The following is a 23,338-nucleotide window of genomic DNA, read 5'->3' as shown; positions in this document are numbered from 1 at the left end:
CTTTCCTCTGTTCAGTTGCGCGCTTGCCCGCCCCTGCATCTCTCGCCTTCACGCCGCCTCCCCCTCGTTCCTTTTGCCCCTTTTGCCTGCCTTAACTCTATCTGACAGCACCGCCTCTCCGGCCCCTATATCAAAGTGCCTGCTCCCTCTCCCGCCACTGCTAGCGTCTGCCCCTGCTATGCGTGCCAATCGCCCTGCTGTCTCTTGCCTCCTTTGCCCTCTTCGCCACCAATCCTCTCCTCCGCGCTGTTTTGAGGCTCCTCTTCAGCATGCCCCTCCCTCAATCATAGCCTCGTCGCCCTTGTCTTCTTAGCACAGGTGTTTTCTCAGCATAGGTGTTCGCATAGGTTGTTCTCCTATTGACGCGAGTCGGCTTCTCTAGTCCTACCCCTTCAGGAAGACTCCATGACAGCTGCACTCCGACATCCCCAATTGCCGTCCCTTGCCCGTCTTTTTCAGAAGCGGACCTTCAGCTCCTGTCATCCACTTTCGCCTCCCTTGAGGCCTCCACCTTGGTTTGCAAGATAGTGGGTAGCCGCTCGGCACGTGGACAGCTCAGGGATCTTTTGCAGGTTGGCATCATCAGCGAGCCCAAAAAGATCATTGATATTCACCCTCTTGGGCGTGGAAACTATGAGGTGGAGTTTGATTCACCACAACATCGGATAGAGTCATGCACTGTGAACGGCCATGGCCTTCTTAGCACGACTTTGATCTAGCGTTCGACCCCCTGGGAAGTATCTCAGGCTTCCCAGTCACAGTTTGCTTTCCTAGCCTAAGGAAGGAGTACCGTCCTCTATTCCTAGTGATTGGTAGAGTTGTCAATCTCCCCCCCACAGCTGCTTCGGTTCTAGCTTAAACAGCAGTGATTCTCCTATTCGCTTCTGCAATGCCTCTCCGGAATCTGTTCTTCATGTCATCTCTCTTCCGTGTGTCCGGGGAGATTCTATTTTGTAGAGAGTTGAGTATTCAGGCCTCCCTGGACAGTAGTTTATTTTCCATCAAATGGGGCATCTTGCTAGAGCGTGCCCCTGCCGTCTGTCCACATGAGCACCACCAGTGATCTCTCCCCGGTCCCAGCATAGCTCCTTGTCAGGGCAGAGGTGGGGCATCTAGCCCTCAAGATCTAGAGCACTAGGCCTAGGCCTCTGGCCCCCGAGGATCATGGGGCAGGATCATGAGGGCATCCAGCCCTCAAGATGTAGAGCACTAGACCCGGCCTCGGCCCCCCAGTTCGAGGCGGAACCGCTGCCAGGCCTCCAGGGTGGCACCGACAGGTGCGCCAACCTGGTTGGCCCAAGGAGGATACGGTTATGTCAAAGAACCATTTATAGCAGCAGCCTCTAGATGGTGATGCCCCCCCGCCCCTCCCTCCCTCCCCTCCCCCCTGCGTCACGTCTCAGAACCCAACGCCAGTCCCCCCTTTCTTGAGATTGTTACCTCGTTCGTGATGCTCTACCCGATGCCTTAGCACCTCAGTCATCTTTTGACCCTTTCATACCCCCGGTGGACCCAGCCGATGCCCCCTCACCCCCTCAAAAAATCCCCCTCTTGTTCCCACCAGTTCCCTCTGCCCTCGCTTACTGCTGCCACATCCCCCCCCCCCAACCCCCCTGCCGCGCTGTCCTGACTCCTTTGATCCCCCCTCCCCCCACACGCTTTGTCGGACCCCCCCTTGTACCCCCCCATTTGCCTCTGTTGAGGATGCCCACCGTCCACTGGCCGTGCCCGATCTAGAAAGGAGACAACAGACCAGCTCGGTGTGCTGACTGATACACCATTTTTCTAAGCCGGTTAAGATGACCATCACTGCCTCTCCTGTGCATGCTCTTCCCCTAGAGTCACCAGCACCCCCCCCCCCCAAAGTTGGGGCAGCCCGTGGATTCTAGTTTCTTTCGATGTCTTCCCATTGCAGAAGCAGAGGTATTTTCAAGGAGACAGTGGCTTCCATCTACATTTGTGTTGTTTTACATCACTCCGGGCCGTCCACCCCGGAGTGTGGCGCAATGATGCTCTCTTTTCTGCTGAGCGCAGCTCTGGGGATGACATGGAGCCTTGAGTTAGTGCCTGCCGCCATTCACGGCCAGTCGGTAGAGTTCTCCCACTATCTACAGGATCTGTGGATTATTGACATGCTCACTCGTATTTGGCCACTGGCGCAGATGGAGTTGGGTGGCTCAGGCCACAAGGATCGATGTGGGGAGTTGGTGTCCTCCAGCCTGGCAGTGCTCCTCTTCATTTTTCTTCATGTGTTGATGGTAGTACCCCTCCCCCCCTCCTATAATACCTTCACTATGACAGGTGGCGTCCAGAGTATGCCTACTCCAGGGCCCTGCGGGAGTGGTTCCACATGGAGAGCAAGATTCGTGACCACTTGGCAAGGCTTTGTCCAGGGAGGATTGTGATTACTCACACCATGCAAACCCATGCCCAAGACTCTTAGTGTGGAGGGCAGTTCTGACAGTTCTGCCTCCCACCGCTCTTAGATATGCAGATTCTCTCATGGAACATTTAGGGTTTGGGTGGACCGCAGTGCTTGAGGAGGTGCAGGATCCTCAGAGAGGAGCTTCACAGAGCCGCAGTTGGTTGACCTATTGACATACTTTTCCTTCAGGATAACCATCTGTCCGAGGATCGCACCCACAGATGTGAGAAGATTCTCTAGGGCAGAAGCCACACTCCTTCTGGTCCCAAGCCTTTGGCCCATCTCGGATCCAGGGCTGGGTATGCATCTCCGCCTGTGGAGCAGCTCTTACCAGCAATGATTGACTCATGCACCATAGTCACAACGAGAGCGCTTTGCGTGATCATTAGGATTGGAGAGGAGCCACTTTTTGGAACACGGTCGGTCAGTCCCTCCCTTGGGCTGATTTTTGGTGCTTGGGTGGTGATTTTAACATGCTAGAGGCAGCGAAGGATAGACTTGGAGAAGCACGGACACTGTCTCAGGCTCAGAGTACTTGGCTTGGGAGGAGCTGATTTTGGCTCTTCAAGGACAGGATCCATGGCACTTACCAGAGTTCGGGTGTAGCCTAGGGAGTTTGAGCTTCTCGAGATCAGACAAGACAGGTATTGGCCCTGACCTCTCCAGAATGGACCATTTAACGGTGATGAGTGGGCTTGTGGATGAGGCGGTATGGTTGGCATTCTTGTTGCAAGCACTTCTTTCTCACATCATGCCCCCATCATTCTTTCCCCAGGAGGACCCATGGAGGCAGGACAGACACTTGAGCACCAGTACCCCCGAGTGCTTCATTGAGGGCTCTGAGATCTGTAGCAGGATCGAAGAGATTTGGGAAAGTCTTGATTTTCATGCTTGCTCAGCTGCTCTACAGGGGCCTTGGATGTAGGACTTAGAGAGATCACTGAATTGCTGCAGGAAGCGGCGTAGAGTAGACTTGCAGAGTTCAAAGAGCAAGAGAGGAGCATCTGTCGGAGCTTGGCATCCAACATCTCTAGGAGAGTGCCCTGGACAGCCCGTGGATTGAGGCCCAGCTGGCAGCAGTCCAGGCAGAGCTGAATTCCATCGAGGAGAGGAGGGTGGAGTGCCTTTGGGACACTGGGATCTCATGGAAGGCAGCTTCACAGCCGCTTTCAATGAGATTATGGCCATGGGCTCGATGCCAGAGAGGTTGACTGAGGGTTTGATCCACTTGATTCCAAGGAGGGTGGACACAGATTGGGGATTCGGTAGTGGAGACCTGATCCATCACCCTCCTAGGGACTTCCTACAAAATTCTAGCCAAGTCCATCAAATAGCGCCTTCAGCATTTCCTCCCGGACTTGATACATGGCGTGCACAATGGTTTTGTGAGGATCGTGGAGGACAACATCTTTCCCCTTTGGGAGGGGATTGCCTCGGCCTGTCTGAGGCATCAGGATTTGATAGTTCTCCTTCTTGATTTTGAGAAGGCCTACGATAGGGTGGACTAGGGCTCTTTGGAGGGGATTGTGCTGGATGGGATTTCCAGTGGAGTGGGTTCGAGGTGTTTCCAAACTTTTCTTTGCCTCTCAGGTGCTCATCCAAAGGGCCCAAAGAGATAGACTTCCCCTTACTTGCTCGGTCCGACAGGGCTGCCCTCTCATGCCTTTCCTTTTCTTGCTTGTAGCCGAGGCCATGAGCAGTTTTCTTTCCACCCATGAGACTGGTTTACAGGGGTTGCACTTACCTATGCGTTCACAAGAGGAGTTGCTTGACCGAGAGTTTGCTGATGACATAGCAACATACCTGTTAGGAGATGTGGGGAATTTCTAGAGATTCGTTGATGCGATCGAGATCTTCTACCGTGCATCCAGTGCACAGATCAACTGGCACAAGTCGTGTGGTTTTTGGGTTGGGGGCTCATCACCCGCCTCGACTTGGAGGCTAGTTGAGGCTTTTCTGTGTATCCCGAGCGGCACTCTTGTTCGTTACCTTGGATGCCAGGTTGGCATTGAACTATAGAGCAGCAGCTAGCCCCTCTTCTTCTGAGCATTCGGAGGAAGTTGTTATACTGGAGTTCAGCCAGGCTTTCCTTATGTGGTGACGAACTAGGTTCTTCTCGCCACCATGTCACATTGGTCAAGTTCAGTGGTTGATCTGCAAGGTCCTCCTAGCTGGTAGTGATGGAAGGCCCGCGTGGGCCAAAGTGACATGGAGAGTGATCATTCAGCCTCGCCATCGGGGGGGCCTTGGCATCATCGATCCCTCTGTTTAGAGTTGATACTCCGCAAGTTGATCGTTTGTGACTTCTTCCGGGTGGTGAACCCTAGAAGGACTAAAACCCCTATTCTGGCTAGTCCTTGGCCCTAGAGTCTCAGATGGATATTCACAGAGATGTGGGCCCATGGCTTTAGCCTAGCATTCGAAGACAGATTTGCAACCAGCCTCCTTAGAGCTTGGGACTACCTCAGACCGGCCCTTGATACAAAACCCTTTGGTTCGGTTACTGAGTGGTCACATGCTGGGTGCCCGTCCACACATATCTTGGGGACCTCTGAGCATGGGCCTAGTGCTCAGAGATGCGTGCCCGTGGTTTTAGCTCAGCATCCAAGGACAGATTTGCAGTAGGCTCCTTAGCTTGAGACCACCTCAGACCGGCCCTTCAGCAGTCCTCACTAGCTTCAACCATAGTAGCCAGGGAGTTTCGAAACGCGGAGTTTCGGAACGAGTTTCAAAGGCTTCAGGAGGTTTCAGTCCATTTATGAAACGCCATCCAATAGGTTTTGTAAAAAAATGCAAAGATATATACATACATATACACTCATAATGATGCACATTGCTTCTTGGAGAAGTCCTCTCCTCCAAAAGCGGCATCAAAAGAAATCATGAACCCGCGCTGCTGCCCCCGCCTGTCTCTCTTCTGCCCCTGCCTGCCCTCTGTTGCCTCCGCCTGCTCCTCTGCTGCTCCCGCCTGCCTCTACTACCTACGCCTGCCCATTTGCTGCCCTCGCCTGCCCATCTGCATCCCCCCGCCTGCCCCTCTACAGCCTTCACTAGCCTTTCTTCAGCCCCCGCCTGCCCTTCAGCTGCCCCCGCCAGCCCCTCTGCTGCCCCCCACCTGCCTTCGCCTGCCTCTCTTCAGCCCCCGCCAGCCCCTTTTGCTGCCCCTGCCTGCCCCTTTGCTGCCCGCCCCCTGCCTTCTTCAGTCCCCACCTGCCCCTTTGCTGCCCCCGCCTGCCCCATTGCCCTTGCTTCCCCTGCTGCTCCCGCCCTTCAGCTCCCGCCTTTGCCCCCTTTCCTCTGCTCCCGCCTTTTTTCAGCAGCTATTTTATCTGGATTCAAGTCGGCCGCCCACTTTTCTTGATTGGTCTTATGGCTTTTTCTACCGCAGCCAATCTCTCATCACCCCCTCTAGCCGGGAGAATCATCAATTTTTCACAAGACGAGCTCACCTCTCTTGAGCACGACATTGACCTTGAGGTCCAGACTACCCTTGTTGCAAGAGTTTATGGTTCCCACCCCTCTCGTTCGTAGGCCCGTGAATGGCTTCTAGCAGCTCTCTTTGGAGCTGATTGTGCACTTTCAAGATACTCGTTTACTTGGTCGAGGCTTCTTCCAGGTGGACTTTCATTCTTCAGAAGCTACTTCTCAGGCTTTGGCTAGCAGCCCCTTTCCTCTTGGTCCTAGGAAGATTTTCTTCTTTTAGTACCAGGTGGGCTTTGATCCAGTGGTGGAGGATCAGCGCCTTACCCCGGTCTCACTACGGTTCCTACTCTTCCTCGGTCCTATTGAAAGCTTTTAGCTTCCATAGGGGCATCCTTTGGCCAGGTTCTAGAGGTACCAATCCTCCCGAGCTCTCCCGCCTCAGCTTCCACGGCCATTACCGCCACTCTTGATGGTGTACCCCGGGTCCTTGTGCTTGTTCCTGATCCATCGGTTACTGATGATCATGTTATGCTTCAGAGACCTGATGGATCTCATTTCTGCCAGAGGATGGAGATTGCAGGCAGACCTGACCAGTGTCGAATTTGTCGTCGACAGGGTCACATTGCTAGAGATTGTCCCAGATCGAGGGGCCATGCTAGGAGGCGGCGTGGTCTTGTCCATCAGAGGCCTTCTGCAGATGCCGAGACTCCAGTTGCTCCTTTGCCACAGCAGACCACACAACGTTGGGTTGTGGTTAGGGATGGCAGGCACCCTCGGACCCCCGTACCTGCCCCTTCACCCACACCCCCTGTGGAGCACCCTAACCCCTATGCAGCTCTTGCCTCACAAGATGTTGATCCTTCTTTGGAGGATGAGGCCTTGTAGGCACATGATCTGGATCCCTTACAGGAGGATGCTACATTACAGTTACAGGATGATTGTACCCTTGAGGATGATGTTGCACATTCGCATTGTCATGGTACCTCTCCAATTCTGAGGACTAGCCGTGGCTTTTCCCCGGAGTGGGAGAGAGATGTAAGGTTTACATCGTCAGATTTTCCCTCCCTTACCTATGCGAGACGTACTTCCGCCTCTAAAGGGGGTCCTTCGTCGACCACGAGGTCTGGTCGTTCCTACTCTGAGTCCTTATGAGGATTGTCTCTTGGAACATTCAGGGTCTTGGGGGCTTTTTTCTGCGTCGGCGGAAACAAATTGTAAAAACCCAGCTTCATTGTGCAGTCACAGGTGGACCTATGGATATATTGCTCTTGCAAGAGCATAAACTGGATGCTAGTCCGTGTGGGAGATTAGGCAAGCTTCTCTTGGGACACACCTTTTGGTCACCGGCTGTTGGTACCAAGGGTGGTGTTTGTATCTCTGTTTCAGCTTTGATCTTGCCTTGCATCATTGGACATGGTGTCATTTTGCTTGCGAGAGCGTAGTGGATCCTTCTTATGCAGGGTACTACACGCATTGGTATGCTCAACCTCTATTCTCCTAACCATATAGGTGAGAGGATTGCCTTTTGGAAATCTCTCACTACATTGATGCCTCTTACTTGAAAGAGCGACTTGGGAGAGGTTTATACTCTCCATTCATGGTAGAGATTGTTGGCATGAGGATGACATTTTGAGGAGTCCATCCACTCTTCTTTATTCATGGTCTAACAGGAGAAGAGATGTAGGATGTATCTATGCACGGTTAGACTGATTTTATGTGGATGATTGGGTGCTTGACAGAGGTGGACATACTTTTATTGCTACAGGCACCTCCAAATCGGATCATTGCCCAGTGGTTTTATGTATTAGAGATCCGAATTGCCATGGATCAGCACCCCATGTACGCATCCCTGATCATTTGTCTTCAGATGCAGAGCTGTCGCGTCATATGCTTGATATTTGGAGATCTCATGATTTCTTACAAGCCTCTCAAAGCCTGGCCTCTGCTCTCTGTGATATTAGTGACTTTTATCACACATCTGTCTAAGAGGCAAGAGGCCATGGACTTAGAAAGGGCTATTAGACATAGATTGGCTGCCTCGCAGAAAGAGCACGAGAAACATCCTCATGCTCAATGGGTCGCAGTACTGTTAGAGCAAAACTTCATCACTCTTTTGAGCAGCGTGCGGAGTACCGTTTCCATGCCCAGGAATCCTTTTGGACACAGATAGGTGGGAGATGTAACAAACATTTCTTTGCTTTGTTGGAAATAAGTGCACACTAGGTGTACTATTTCTCTAGTCTAGTTTCACTTAAGTCTTTGTGTCTTGAGTCTAGTGCCATGTGGCACCTCCACATTTATCCCATAAGTCAGTCTACTCAATCTTGTACTTCTCACCTATATATTGTAGGTGTCACATCAATGAAAGTATCAATCTTGTGTCTTGTCTACACTCATCTCAAGGTAACTCTTTGTATTTCATTTGTTCTTGTTTTATTTCTAGTTTTGCTCTTGCTTTCATATTTCCTACATGGTATCAGAGCAGGCTGCTTCTGCCCTGTATTGCCTGCCATAGCTTCTCCCTAGCTGCGCTCAGCCTGTAGGACCAGCCTACTCACACTCTGCACAGGCTGCGCCGACCTGAATCTGCTGTCCACCCTGCGCCGGCCTGATTTCAATAGCTGCTGCATACTTCTCTTGTTTTCGTGAAGCTGCTACTGCTCTCTCACTTGGAGCTGCTGCTGCCCGCCATACTGTTGCAGCCCTTCTTTGGCTGCCTTCTTCATCAACTCAAGGGTGCGTATCATCTCAAGGAAGCTGCAGATCGACTGTCCTCCTAAACGAGCTATTTTTGCTGCATTCAGTTCTGCCATTGCTTCCTCTTGAAGAGTCTACAAGGTAACTGTGCATTGTCTCCATCAGTTTGCTGGTTAGTCCTTTTTTATCTGCAAACTGCTAGTTCCTCATGCTTCGATGGGCTGTCAAATGCTATGGCCTTGACAAGTGGTGAGAGAGCCGGCTTCTAAAAACAGTTTGGATCTCTTCTTTCATTCATTTCTGCAATCTTGTAAGGGAATAGACACTGCCCTTGCATTTTAGCAAGAGGTAAGACCTTCCCACATGGCCTCTTCTACTCATTCTCTCATGTCTATCGAGAAATTCAATGGGTCCAACTTTCATACTTGGCAAATCAAAATCAAGTGCCATCTTATGAAAGAAAGTCTTTGGGACGTTGTTCATCCTGCTGCTCCCGAAGATTCCGACATTGAGCAAGTTATCACTTATGCTCCCACTGCCAAGAATGACAAAGCCTATGCTATCATCTTGCTCGGTCTTGGAGATGATTACATTCATCACATCTCCGACATACAGTCTGCTTCTCGAGCATGGATCACTTTGGATACCCTTTTTGGACCCCGCTCTAAAAATTCTAAGATTGCACTTATGATCTCATTCTTTGATCTATATATGCAGGAGGGAGCTACTATAGCCTCTCATGTCAATTATTTTCGCAGTCTTATGGTTCAGCTTGCATCAGTGAAGTCCCCCATCTCCGAAGATATTGCTATTGCTGTGCTTCTCAAAAGCTTACCTGACACCTATGCTACTCTTGTCACTACCTTCAAGTATCACAATAATCCTACTCTTGAAGGTATCATCAATGCTCTCCAAGAAGAGGAAAGAACAAAACAACAAAAGGTAACTGACACTGCATTTTTAGCAAAGAAAGGAGGATCTAAGGTAAGAAAACCTTGCACCCATTGTGGAAAAACTAATCATTTGGAGAAGGACTGCTTCAAGGCTCATCCATGCACCATTTGTGGCCGTGATAATCACCGGGAGAAGGACTGCTACTCTAAAACCTCTACATCAGCCCCTGTATCTACCTCAGCCCATGTTGCTACAGCATCTACATCAGCAGATCTTGCTGTTCATTCCTCACATGATGAGGAATGGGCTTTCTGATTACTTCACCTTTCTTGTCTACCACTTTGACCACCGATGATGTAGGTCAAGGGGTTCTAGTGTCTTACTCATTATGTTTTTTTGTCCCTACCCAAGAGGCAGAGATTGCCCTTGAGGAGGGGATGTCTTCAAGGTCCATCTGTTTGTCTACAGTCAGTCTTCTGTCTATCTAGTCTTGTCTGTCTGTTTATCTGCTGTTTGTCTATCTGTCTGACTGTGTCTTGTTTTAAGATCCATCTTGTCCCTATCCTTGTGGACCCATATGAGGATATCACTTGAGGAGGGGTGTCTCAGGATCTTTTGTTTCTCATGTCTTGTCTCTCAGTCTATCAGTCTTTATATCTGTCTTCTAGTATTGTCTATCTTGTCTTCTAGCTTGTCTCTCAATCCTTGTCTAGTCTCTCTGTCTTGGTCTTATCTTTTGTCATGTCATAGTCTTGTCTTTGTGTCTTCCTCCTAGTGTCCACTTAAGGAGGGTGTTGGAAATAAGTGCACACTAGGTGTACTATTTCTCTAGTCTAGTTTCACTTAAGTCTTTGTGTCTTGAGTCTAGTGCCATGTGGCACCTCTACATTTATCCCATAAGTCAGTCTACTCAATCTTGTACTTCTCACCTATATATTGTAGGTGTCACATCAATGAAAGTATCAATCTTGTGTCTTGTCTACACTCATCTCAAGGTAACTCTTTGTATTTCATTTGTTCTTGTTTTATTTCTAGTTTTGCTCTTGCTTTCATATTTCCTACATGCTTCTCACGGCCCATCTCATGCCAGAGATAGTGTCAAGCAGTTTTGCAGGATTCACATGGCACTCTTCACTCAGATCCTCCTATGGTTAGACAGATTGCCACCGATTTCTATTGCCAGCTTCTTAGTGCTGAGCCGCATTCTGATTTGAGACACAGGGCACAGAGGAAGGTTTGGAATGCATTGCCACATTTGATCACTGAGGAGATGTGTGCCGCTCTGGATGCCCCTTTTTCTATGCAGGAGTTCAGTCATGCTCTTCATGCCTTACCTCATGGAAAGTGTCCAGGGTAGGATGGCCTCTCCCCTTTTTTTTTCATTACTTTTTGGGATGAGATCGGGACTGAGATCACATCGGCTTCACAGGTATGTGGAATACAGGTTCTATGCCTTCTTCTCTCACTGAGGGGCTTATTTATCTTATTCCTAAGAGCGGGGATAAGACATTGATTGGCCAATGGAGACCTATCACCTTACTTGGGACTGCCTATAAGATTCTTGCTAATGCAGTGAGCATCAGGTTGCAGCCAATTTTGCAGTGAGCATCAGGTTGCAGCCAATTTTGCAGGATGTTATTCATGATACTCAGAATGGATTCTTACACGGTAGGAGCATCTTTGATAACATTTTCTCATTTTGGGAGGCCGTTGGATGGGCTAAAGCGAGCAATCAGCCCTTAGCCATTCTGCTCTTGGATTTTGAGAAGGCCTATGATAGAGTGGATTGGGACTTCCTTGAGGGTACTCTTAGTCATATGGGCTTCTCTCAGAGCCCAACTTATGGGCGAATTGAGTGGCCGAGCCATGCATGTGACTTGGGGGGTAGTTGCTTGGCTTTCCAAGTCCGGTGCGCAGCTTTTTTATGAGGGTAGTGGTACAGATTCTACTATTTTCATTCGTAGAGGTATTGCTCAGCATGGTTTATTGCAGGATGTTCCTCACTCTGATTATACACCCCCTAGACAGAGGATTGACACTAGTTGGGAGATTATTGCCAGTATTACAGCATGGCAGATCTGGAGAGCTAGATGCACGGAGGCTATTGAGGGTGTCCAGATTTTTGGGTCTCAGTGCATTAGTACTATATGGGGTGATATCATCCACACTCTTATGGCTACTTGGGCTCGCATTCAGGGGCCCTCTCGTTCTGCACAGGCGAAGTGTGTGATATTTATGCGGGAATGGGACCATGGCATCTTCTTTTCCTTTAGTACCATAGGTCTTACATGGCATTATGATGCTCCTCAGTGGTTGAAATTGATTCTATTCTTTTCCGGCTTATAGCTGTGATTGTTGTATGTTTTTCTCATACTTAATAGAAGTCTCTTTCTGAAAAAAAAAATAATAATAATGATGCACATTGCCCAACATGTCAAGTTAACACATCAAATGAGCTTTAATATATGCAAAGTCATTCTCGATATGAAATCATAAGTTGAAAAACAAGAGACTAAAGCTAGAAATCAAGAGTCTAATTCAAAACTACGACAATGAAAACAAGAAAAGGGCACACGTGATGTGTAGCTTATAGTTTAAAACACATCTTCATAAGATGGAAACACTCAAAAATCATGATTCATAAGATGAAAAACAAGAGACTAGAGCTAGAAATCAAGAGTCTCAGTCAAAGAAACTTCAACAATGAAAGCAAGACAAGGGCACATGTGATATAAACCTTTTAGTCTTGGGCCAACAACATAGATATACACATCGCGTCATTTTTGGCCAAAGATAAAGACATTGAAGAAATGCGAGTTTCGAAGAAGAAACGTTTCTAAAAGGTTTCCCCAAGTACTTCTGTGGAAGAAACGAGTATCGTGGCAACTATGGCTTCAACCATGGAGCACCTATGACAACTCTTGATATGGAACCCTCTGGTTCAGTTACCTAGTGGTCACATGCTGGGTGTCCGTCCGCACACATCTTGGGGAGCTTTGAGCATGGGCCAAGTGCAATCCCTTGGAGATTGGTTTCTTTTCAAATAGCTTCCCCTGGAGGCCTAGACGAGGAGGCTCGTTGGGATACAAGGTAGGGATAGACTTAGCCTTGACATTGATTCTTCCATCCCCTAGAGCGGCTTACCCCAATCCCGGTATGGTTATGGGAAGGCCACCTACCCACACGCCTTTAGTGGGACCCAAAAGAGTGGACATGGCAGGATCCCTTTGCTAGAGAGGAGGCTCCCGGCATCCCCTTCTTTGAGTACACCGCACGACTAGGCTGTAGGATTCAGATGCCTGAGATTGAGGCCACCCCAACAACGGGGCATTGGCAGTCCCAGGGCCTCACTCCTTTGTTTCTTTCAAATTTTTGGAAGAGGCCATGGGACAGTTGTCGGCCGCAGAAGATTACACTCTTTCTGTGGCAAGGAGCCCATCGAAGCTTACGGGTTGGCACTTGGTTGGCTATCGGAGGTAGGTCTGCAATGATGCTACAACTCCTGTGGCCATCCACAGGAGTTGTAGCATCATTGCCTTTGGGATTGCCCGAAGGCTGAGAAGGATGGTGGGGTACTGGCACTGTAGGTTGCTCATCATTGGAATTCGGATCTTGACAGTTCGAGTTTCGGTCCCCTTTGTAGTTCACTAGACTCCAGGCTCTTTGCTAGAGATGGGAGATTTCCAGCAGTATTGCTATGTGGCATATTTGGCGAGCTCGTTGTAGCGAGGCCATCGAGGGCACCCTTCACTCCACTAGCGGAGTCCATCCGGAGCATATGGCTCAACATCATTCAGACCCTTTGTAGACACTGGGGAAGCTCTACGATGGCTCTGATTGCATGCGGAAGCGCCGTGAGGCCTTCCTGCAGAGTTGACGGCACGGCCCGTTTCTCACTACGAATAGTGATGAGCCCACCTAACATTATAGACCACTGGTTTGGTTGTTAACCCAAACCCCAAACCCCCCCCCCCCCCCCCCCCCCCCAAAAAAAAAAAATAAAATAAAATTGTATGAGGTAGCCCCCTCCCCCTAGAGCGGCCAACTTGGGGAGGAGAGCACCACCGTTTTTTCATTTTGATTATTGCGCCCTTGACAGAGTCGAGGTTGTAGCCCACGTGGCTGTTCTTTTATAGGACTTCTTTTCCAGAAAAATGAAATAAAATTTGAATGCCCTTTGACCTAATAATGTATCCTAGGTAAGGAACCTTGGTTACAAGAATCTTTAACTTCTTGGCATTGATGTATGTTACATATCGTGCTCATACTGCTCGTTATTAGAAGGTGAGAACACTAGTATGTCATCCAAAAACATGAAGACACACTTACCTATCAATAGCTTGAAAATATGCAACATTATTTTATTGAAAGTTGCAAGTGCATTGGTTAGTCCAAAAGTCATAACCACAAGCTCAAATTGGGGGCACACACACACACACACACACACACTCTTTTTTTTTTTGGTAATGTCTAGTGCAGTATATTTATATGTTCACAAATTTACAAAGATGGGAGATCTCCATAAAGGAGAGGAACCCAAATGTCAGAAACATAAACAGAAGAGCTCTATGCAAGAAGCATCCATATCACCCTCATGGCAGGCATCATATAAGGATTGCCGCAATGAGGCTCTGAAGAATTCATATGACTGTTGATTCAGCCTACCCAAGTATGCCATGTTGTGCTCACTCCAAATTGTCCAAAGAGCCCAATATCTCACCCAGAAAAGAAATAGTGAGTATTGGGACAAAGACTACACACACACACACACACACACACACACACACACATGCATACATACATCACATACGTACATGTGTGTTTGCGAGCGAGAGAGAGAGAGAGAGAGAGATTACATGATTCCATTCAGGTGCAAGCAACTCATTGACAGAAATAGCGTTTTGTGCATACGTGAGAGGTGACAACCAGTATCCCCAAGACCACCATTTGGGTATACTACCTGCAAAATCAGTTTTTTCATTCAGCTTTGTCTCAAACAAGAAGCAAATTGCATGGTAATCAATGCTTAGGTGAGAAAGAGAAGATGTCGTACTTTTAGGTGTGATGAATCCTCCGAGCATGAACATAAAGAAGGTGATTATAGGACAAACTACTGCAGCTACATTCATTGTTCTAGAGATGCTTGCAACAAATCGAAATAGGGAGGATGCCATTTGATTCAAAGCAAAAATCAGTAGGAATTGCTTGAAGAATCTGCAAGCAACACAACAAGTCAACATCACCTTATTGTTTTAAGATAAGGACAGGTGCAGGTTTAGGACACACGAGATTTTTGTATGCTTGCACACAGTAATAGATCAAGAATTATGGTTCCATCTTGAAGGAAGGCCATTGAGGCAGTAAACAAAGAAAGTACCTAAAGACTTGTTTCATATTGGTTGCGATGTAGCAGATGGTTTTTCAATTTTCATCTCAACTTTAACACATTGTACTTTATCTGACCCACTAGTACGTTCAGTTTTGTGTGTCAAGTGAGGGTGGCATAGGTGTGCTTTTTAACCTGTAGGTCCAACTTTTCCAAGCTGGCCTATCTTTACCTACGCAGCACTTTGGGCTACAACAATTCCCCACTTTTGCAAACCAGTCTCTTGGTATAGCTGTAAACTAGACCCCTTAGCCCAACCTTTCATTCGTTTCAGTCCCTGTGATGGGATGAAGCCAAGGCCAGGCATAGAGCTACTGTCTTCCCTCTGCTGTACCTCGGAACTGACAGACCCTCTTTATGCAGCTATAGGCATCCTTGTTCTTTTAAAGATGAGCTGGCAGTTTTTATTGACATACTAGGTCGCAAGGGCTCCAATCTGGCTGAGAGGTTAATCTCCATTTTATTCTACGCATATGATTTAGCACTACTGTCACCCACTGCAGAGGGCTTACAGAAACACTTTAGACACCTTACACTCGTTTTGCAAAGAACAATATTTGCACATCACTTTTTTGGCAAGACAAGCGATGATCTTCCACAAGAGTTATAAGGGGCTGTAAAGCAACCTTTTACATTTGACAACCAGGAATTGGAAACCGTGAAGGAATACACACATCTAGGAGTGATGTTCTCAGGTCCACATTTCCTCATAAAACTAGCAATAGATGCTAGATGAAACAAAGGGTATGCATCATTAGTACACCTGGAGAGGTGATGCTGCCACGCACACTTCTAGAAGGTCCAAAGTAAGTCCCCTCTTTGTGACTCACTTGTCAGGCCACCAGCCATTTTTGAAGCACCATTCTAGGCAGCAGATTTCAGACTTATAGATCAAAGTTAGATAGAGAAAACAATTCATAAGTTTCTTACAAGTCACAACTCATATGTAGCAACCTTCTATCTCACACCATCTTTTTAGTGGAGTTTGCAAGCATAGATCCCTCATTTCAGGTGGTAGCATCCCTTGCAGCTATTATAAAAAAGAGGTGAAAGTGAAATGAAATGCGATTGACACATGCAATAGTCTTTTCATGCCAGATGGAATTGGAGTAGCTTTCTTTCATACCTGCTAGCCTCAGGAGCAAATCCTATAGTATAATATGTCAAGATTACCCAAACACCAGACTCAAGTATTGATATAGGAAGCCTTGTAAGTAGTGTTGGCACGGTGTAGGCCCATGCCGGGTAAAATTGTAGGCTCCTTTGTTTGAAGAAAACAGGAATACGGAATAGTGTGAAGGCGATCTCCGAGTAACCATTGAACATATTTAGAATTAGACCAAAGTAAAGGGCCCCAAGAAAGTGGTTCCCATCTTCCTCATCCTTGCGATTCATCCGTGTGCGTATAAATACTGTCATGGCAATAAATGCCATGAAAACAATCTGCAAGTTTTCAAATAATCAGCAAGTGCACACATGAATTCTACATAATCTTATCAGTATGTTGTTAAGTCGATGCGCTTTACCTGGCTGGTCTTAAACACAAATAAGAAAGCGTTGCGTTTGATCAGGAGAACCTCCCTAGCAAAACATGTTTTCAAGATCTCCATTTTGCCTATAGAGTATTTGTTGTAGGCAAGTGAACCTTTGTGATCTTTTGACTTATCAAACTTGATGGACATGAAATTATGCATGTTCTTCCCAATGTGGAAGTGTGCATATCTCTCTGAGAATTCCCTTGCAGATATATGTTGATAAGGCTCTTGTTTGTTGTACCAGTATTGCTCTTGATCTTTTGGAGAGAGAACCTGCATGGGATAGTGAGAACTGTTCATTTTTATATCATTGGAAGGATACACTAAGCAAATGTAAACACACACATCCACATGCATGTGCTGCCCTTGCTCGCACTCTCTCTCTCTCATTTTATACCCCCAGTATGGTACAGGATGGAGCTAGCTAGGTTGCATATCATGATTGTATACTCCATGCATATAGCTTTGCATTCTCCTAGTAGTAGAGCTCCATCCCCCCCCCCCCCACTCATTGTACTTATTGCACACCGAGATTCAGTTTTTTTTTTTAATTTTAAAGTTCAGTACTTTTTCATTTTGTTGGGATGACAGAGGATACCCCACACAGGTACACTGATTTGTCTCATAGGCCGAGTTTGGTCTTTTGGAAGACGTTAATAAAATCTCTGTGTGTGTGTGTGTGTGTGTGTGTGTGTGTGTGTGTGTATCACCCCAGTGAGATAGCTATGTTTATGTTTTCTTTCTGTTTTATTTTCCATTCCATGATGAGATATGCCATGGACATTATTGTATCACTTTGGTCTCATAGGCCCATTGGATCTTAGTAGACGCTTAATATATCTTTCTTTCTTTCTTTCTTTCTTTCTATTAACTTGGTTTCAGCCTTCAAGCACATGGACTACAGATGGACCAGCTCCCTCCAGCTCAGTACGATCCAGTTTCCCCATACATTAGGCTTGCACATGAGGACAGGAACCGGGTAATCCAAGACGATCTACTGGACGTAACACATGGATCACCTGGGCAGGCCCATTGCCTACCCAGGTGATCCCATACAATCTACTGGGGCTATACACATGTAATTCATGGATCACATGGGTAGGCCCATTGCTTACCCAAGTGATCCTATACAATCTACTAGGGTAATTCATGGATCACATGGGTAGGCCCATTGCTTACCAAGATGCAGTACTACAGAGATCATTTCCTGAGATTCACAGCCGATAGTTTCATACAAAGACTAGAGACCAGGTTATCTCGATGTCTTCCTGTCCCATGCTGTGAGTTGGCCAGCTTAGGGTATCATCCCATAGACTGAGGAAAGAGAGTGGCAGAGCTGAGCGGATACCTAGAGAGGATAGGACATGTAGACTCTGTCAGATGGGGGTTCAGTCGGAGGAGCACTATGTTTGCTAGTGCCTAGTCTACTATGAGATCAGAGGGAGATTACTATTTACTACGAGGAGCACTATGTTTTGCCAGTGCCCAGTTTACTATGTTATTAGAGGGAGATTTCACTATCTATTCAGAGAAGGCTTTGGACCCTTATCACGGATCATGGAGTACCCAGATCAGAGGTGCCTTGGACTCTTCCTACTGGAGCTCAGCCAATGCAGAGGGTCACCACTGCCCCCAACACTCCTCTCAGCTTACCATTGCCAGTTTTCCTGGCCTAGTGGGGCGGATAGGGAGGCACCAGAGCCCACCACAGTGGATATGGGAGCCTATACCATAGTGCCCCCTTGCAGCAGGCCCATGGGACTCAGGGAGTCACATCAAATCAGGCACACACACTCCGGAGAGCTAGACGTCCCCGTCTCATTGGACCGCAGCCACCCTCAGCTTATCAGCCCCAGATATAGGAGATCCTGGCTCCCCATTGAGCGGCCTCATATCTCTAGCCTTCTTGTATCACCCATGATGGACATCCTGATGGGCCCTTGCCCGGCATACAGGGTCAAGTGACTGTTTTTATTCAGCTCTCCCATATCCCATCACTTATTGTACCCCATACCTGGCATAGTGGGATCTAGATTTTTCATCTTGTATAATCTCAAAGTCTGAGATCTTAGCTTTCAGTTTTCAGTTTTAGTTTACTATTGCCTTTTCTTTTTTCATCCATGATGAGATCATTTTGGTCTCACAAACCCTTTGGAAGATGTTAATATAACTTTTGATCTCGCCTCTTCCAGGAGTTGGGTTTCATTGAGGAGATCATTTGGGGAGTGATGGCGTTGTATGAATCAGTGATGACAGGGAGGGTCAGGGCTCCAGGTGGATTATCTGATCTGATCACTAGTGATATTGGGATGAAACAGGGATGTCCGCTCTCACCTACACTCTTTGGTCTCTACATAGATGAGGTCTCGGACTTCATTGATAGATTTGGAGGGGCAGGTGTTGTGCTTCTTGATACTTTGGTGCCCATATTGTTATATGCTGATGACATTGTGTTGATTTCAGAATCCAGGGAAGGCATCTAGAGACACCTAGATGCACTACAGGCCTTCTGTGAGCAGATAATTACATGAAGAGCCTTATGGCTCAACTTGCAACTACAGGTGCACCAGTAGATGAAGAAGATGCCATAGCAATACTTCTTAAAAGTATGCCTAGTGAGGACTACCCACATCTTGTGTTCACTCTGAAGAACTTGCCAGAAACTAAGCTAGATGGTGCACTACTTGAAGAGTACAAGAGATTGCAAGAGAATCAAAGCTCAATCCACAATCATGACGAGGCATTTTACACAAAGAAAAAGTTCTTTTACTTCAAGAACTCCAAGGGCTACATCGACGCAAACAAGAAGACTATGGGTTATGTGGAAAGAACAACCACACCAAAGAGAACTGCTTTCTGAAGAACAAGGTTCGAGCTCTCCTTGCAGGAGAAGAAGACCAGGAGAAGGAGGCCTCACATGAGGCCAACTATTTTGCTGATGAATGGGCTTTCTAAAGAATTCAAAAGGAAAACATTCAAAGATAGGATTAAAAATCCAATTTTATGAGCTTAAAATGAAAACATCTGACAGCCTCCTAGAGCACATTAATTACATGAAGAGCCTTATGGCTCAGCTTGCAACTATAGGTGTACGTCTGGAGCCTCGATCTAGTGCAGACGTGCACCTGCTTTACGCAGCCGAGGCCGGCAGCAATCTCGAAGCCCACAAGGGTAGCTTCGTGGCGGTATGGGACGTCGCGGCGGCGAGGAGGAGATTGGTCGGTACGTCAACCTAGTTAGCTCAGCTCGTGGCTCGGTGGGGACAGCCAAGACTGTGGGCTTGCCCACGGCTGTCATGGTTGGGAGGTGAGTCAGGCCTGCACCCCCTTCTTGTTGTTTGTTTGTTTGTAGGTTTCGAGTCTCGTACCAGGAGCGTTCCACGAGGAGATCCGGTGGGATTCGACAAGATGGGGGGTGGAAGAAGATAGAGAGGCTGCAGATCATGATGTCTCCCAAATGATCTCCCAAATGATTTGGAGCAAACAGTCGGTCCCACATGAGATTGTTTTGGCGGAGTTTGGGGTAGCAGCAATAGATGCCTTATTCCAGACGACCACATATATACATCGTCTACACACATGAGAGGATGACCGCCTCCCCTGACTAACCTTTGAGTCCTAGATGCAGCTGGATGGAGAGGGACATCGCCGATCATGTCCTAGACTTCCGAGTGCTTCGCCTGATACGGGCTTCCAACGAAGAAACTCCCTCCCTTTCAATACAGCCTTGCCTCCTTATCTTCCATGCTCTCCCATCCAACTGGATCTGATACCGCCTCATCCGGCTCAATCTGATAGCTCTTCACACTAGCAGAGCATGGTGTCCCCCACGGAGCTCCCCACGAAATTACAGTTTTATAGATAGTATTTCTTTCATGTTTTGGAGGACGGTTTTCATTGAGGGACCCACATACGTACAGGGGCAAATGTCTCATTCCATACGGATTGCCACTGTTCAGCTCTGAGTTTCATCACACACGGCCTGTGGATTGAGGTTGGCAAGGCAGAGGGCATTCCGTGAGGCACGGATTTGCAGGATTTGTATGACTGGAGAGGTGGAGACAGAGGAGCACTATTAATTTCGGTGCCTGTCCTACTATGAGATCCATGGGAGATTTCATTGCATATTCCGAGATGGTTCGGGGCCTTTCTCTTGAGTCATGCAGTACGAGGATCAGAGATGTTTGGGTATGTATTTACTGGAGCTCCAGAGACATTGTGAGGGCATACTAAGATAAAAACCCCTAGGACGGATATCACAGGGACACCTCCCAGGCCTCCATCACCAACTTCTTCTCTCATCTTCCAGCAGTGAGGACTACGGACCAGGCTCAGCCCGCTCCAATTCGAGCTTTCTTGACCTGTAGCACTTGGGGGTGACTAAAGAGCGAGTTCGATTTATACTGAGCCCCCGCCCTACCAGCTGCAGATCTGGGAGCTCCTCAGACGACATAGAGAGGTTCGACCCCGGCAACTCACATTGCTATTGCTCCACAGGAGATTCTAAAGCAGGATGGTATCGGTGTGTGACAACACATCGGCATCATGTAGCACCACATGGCTATCCTAGTTTTTGCACACAGTTTTTTCTTTTCCATGGTTCATTATTCATCATGAATACTTTGTACTACATTTGATCTCATAGACCCTTGAGGACTTTCGTAGACATCTATGTAATTTCCTTTCTTTCTTTCTCTTTCTCTCTTCCCCTTATGCACCCACATGCTTGCAAGTAGACAAGCAAGAGCAGCTTGTGCAGGCGCGCGCGCAGACCCTTTTGGTCTTTTAAACATTATCTCTGTCTCACTCTCTCTGTCAGCTGCCTACAGTTCAAGGTAGGTGGTTTCATTTGGGATCCCTGTTACATGCTCAGGCACATGTCGCATGCCATGAGGATTGCTATTGGCCAGATCAGGGTTTCGTCTCACCAGCTCAGGCTGGAGAAAGGGAGAGCAGCAGATATCCCCAGACAGGACAAGGTCTGCCTGCTATGCACACTAGTGTTTTATGAGATAAGAGGGAGATTCCACTGCTTTTCCCAGAGGGGTTTGGGCCACTCATGAGAGTTCTAGACTATCCAGATCAGAGATGCTTGGTGCTTTACCTACTAGAGATCAGGCAGCACAGAGACCATTTACTTCACATGAGACAAAGGCAGCCCACATACACATCCCAATTACCCATCACGAGCTTCTTTGGACCCAACTCCATTAGGTGCCAGAGAGAGCCATTTGAGGATGACCAGCCGGTGAGACAGACCAGGCAGTGTATACAGGCCCTGAGGCATAATAACCGCGGAACGGGAACGTTCCGGGAACGTCGGATGCTAGAGCGGGAACGGGAGCGGATCGGGAACGTCGGTGAACGCCACGTCATATGAGGAGGGGCCAAGAGGAGGTAGGGAGAGTGTGGGGCAGCCAAGAGGAAGGGTGGAGTAGTAGGTGGAACAGAGAGTGTGGGGCAGCCAAGGGGGCAGCCAAGAGGAAGGGTGGAGTGGTAGGGGAGAGCAAGTTGCAACTCAGCAAAGGGGAGAGCACTCAGGCTTCAGCAAATGGCAAAAAAACAGCCGCAGCAGCAACAAAACACGTCGCCGCCGCCGCCGCACAGAGACAGTCAGGCCGGAACGCCCGGAACGCGCGTTCCGCCCTACGTTCCAGCGTTCCGGGAAACGTTCTGCCACGTTCCGAGTTGCCTGGGCGTTCCGCGCTCCGATTGCGCGTTCCGGGAACGCGGCATCTTCCAGACCGGCGTTCCGGCGTTCCAGGAAGGCGGAACGCCGTTCCGCGGTAACTATGCCCCGAGGTCCCCGGGTGTTTCCCTGGAGAGAGCTTCTCAGATCCGGAGATCCAGATGTCTGCGATCAAGAGAACCGAGAGTCCCATCCCCTCGCCAGCTACAGCTTCAGCTTTGGGAGATCCTTCAGCGATATCGGAATGCACCACCCCAAATTGTGGACATAAACAGCCAGTACACAGTTACAGATTCGGAGCCTATTGCCCCATCAGCGACCACCCCTAACACTTGACCATGCCACACACTTATTGCCCCCATGGATTGTGTGTCTATTTATGAGGATGTATTGGACTTTTATAGTTGAGCCTAGGTGTAGCACATATGGCTTTCTTTGACAATTTTGACAGTGATAGCTCAATTTTAGTTTAGTTCTTCTTTCATTTTGAGTTTGTTATTCCATGATTCAGTTACTCATAGATTCATTGTAACTTTTGGTCTCATAGACCCTTGCGGTCTTTTGCAGACGTTAATATAGCTTCCTTTCTTTCTTTCTTTCTCTGGCTTGCACACATACACATGCTTGCAAGTCGACAAGCAAGTGTGTGCACACACATGCATGCATGCACATGCGCTTGTGTGGATGTGTGCAGGGCAATGAGAAAATATAGAAGTGTATGTGCGCGCGTGCATACACACTTTTTTACTTTTGCTCATTGCCCTGCACACACCCACACATACATGCATCATCCCACAATCTGGTCCCCTTTTGCGCCCCCCCCCCACCCCCCCCCCCCCCCCCCCCCAACACACACACACACTTTTTTACTTTTTCTCATTGCCCTGCACACACCCACACATGCATGCATCATCCCACAATCTGGTCTACCTTTGCCCCTTTCTGGTCCAGACTAATGGTGCCCATGGGCTGGCCCATGCACCCCCCCCCCCCCCCCCCCCCCCCGGCCCCCAACGAGGTGCTATGTAGGGCCTTAGTGTTTCATCTTAACCCACTTGGAGAACATTAGAGCATTCAGGTCTCAGCCTAGTGTACGTCAGCATCAGCAAGCATTTAGCAGCATATTGGCATGCCTTAGTGGCCAGCCACTCTAGGGGCATTAGCCATGGGCATTGGCTGCCCATAGGCCAGCCAAGGAAGGCCCAAGGCTCAGCCTCAGTCCAGTCTGCATATCAGCCCATTCAGGTGGGAACACATGCGTGCATGTACATACAGTTACTTATTCATTGC

At 48.2% G+C, this 23,338-nt stretch overlaps 1 protein-coding gene and 1 long non-coding RNA gene across 3 annotated transcripts in view; one reads left to right on the top strand and one right to left on the bottom strand.

Annotated features, from left to right (window-relative positions):
* The window catches only part of LOC147626022 (uncharacterized), a 38,379-nt gene extending 22,259 nt beyond the window's left edge, over window positions 1-16,120 (top strand). The window contains exon 4 of the long non-coding RNA XR_015268752.1: window positions 14,310-16,120. This is a non-coding gene — a long non-coding RNA (uncharacterized LOC147626022). The remainder of the gene's footprint in view (window positions 1-14,309) is intronic.
* LOC147626021 (ABC transporter G family member 42-like) overlaps window positions 1-18,476 on the bottom strand; it is a 41,269-nt gene extending 22,793 nt beyond the window's left edge. Inside the window, exons 1-4 of one of the 2 annotated variants that reach the window (XM_086817590.1) lie at window positions 16,352-18,476; window positions 15,952-16,268; window positions 14,493-14,653; window positions 14,296-14,399 (exon numbers count right to left, since the gene is read on the bottom strand). In XM_086817590.1, coding sequence (XP_086673716.1) covers window positions 14,296-14,399; window positions 14,493-14,653; window positions 15,952-16,268; window positions 16,352-16,750 — 981 coding nt within the window. In that variant the 5' untranslated portion in view covers window positions 16,751-18,476. Of the gene's footprint in view, window positions 1-14,295; window positions 14,654-15,951; window positions 16,269-16,351 lie in introns of both variants that reach the window. The other variant, XM_086817588.1, reaches the window with a different exon arrangement.
* Between the last annotated feature and the right edge of the window lie 4,862 nt (window positions 18,477-23,338).

Source organism: Cibotium barometz, chromosome 23, assembly GCF_041138505.1.
Source record: "Cibotium barometz isolate CiBa-2024 chromosome 23, ASM4113850v1, whole genome shotgun sequence".
Classification (NCBI taxonomy): Eukaryota; Viridiplantae; Streptophyta; class Polypodiopsida; order Cyatheales; family Cibotiaceae; genus Cibotium; species Cibotium barometz.
The sequence above is the reverse complement of the archived record's forward strand: the minus strand, read 5'-3'. Positions and strand labels throughout refer to the sequence as shown.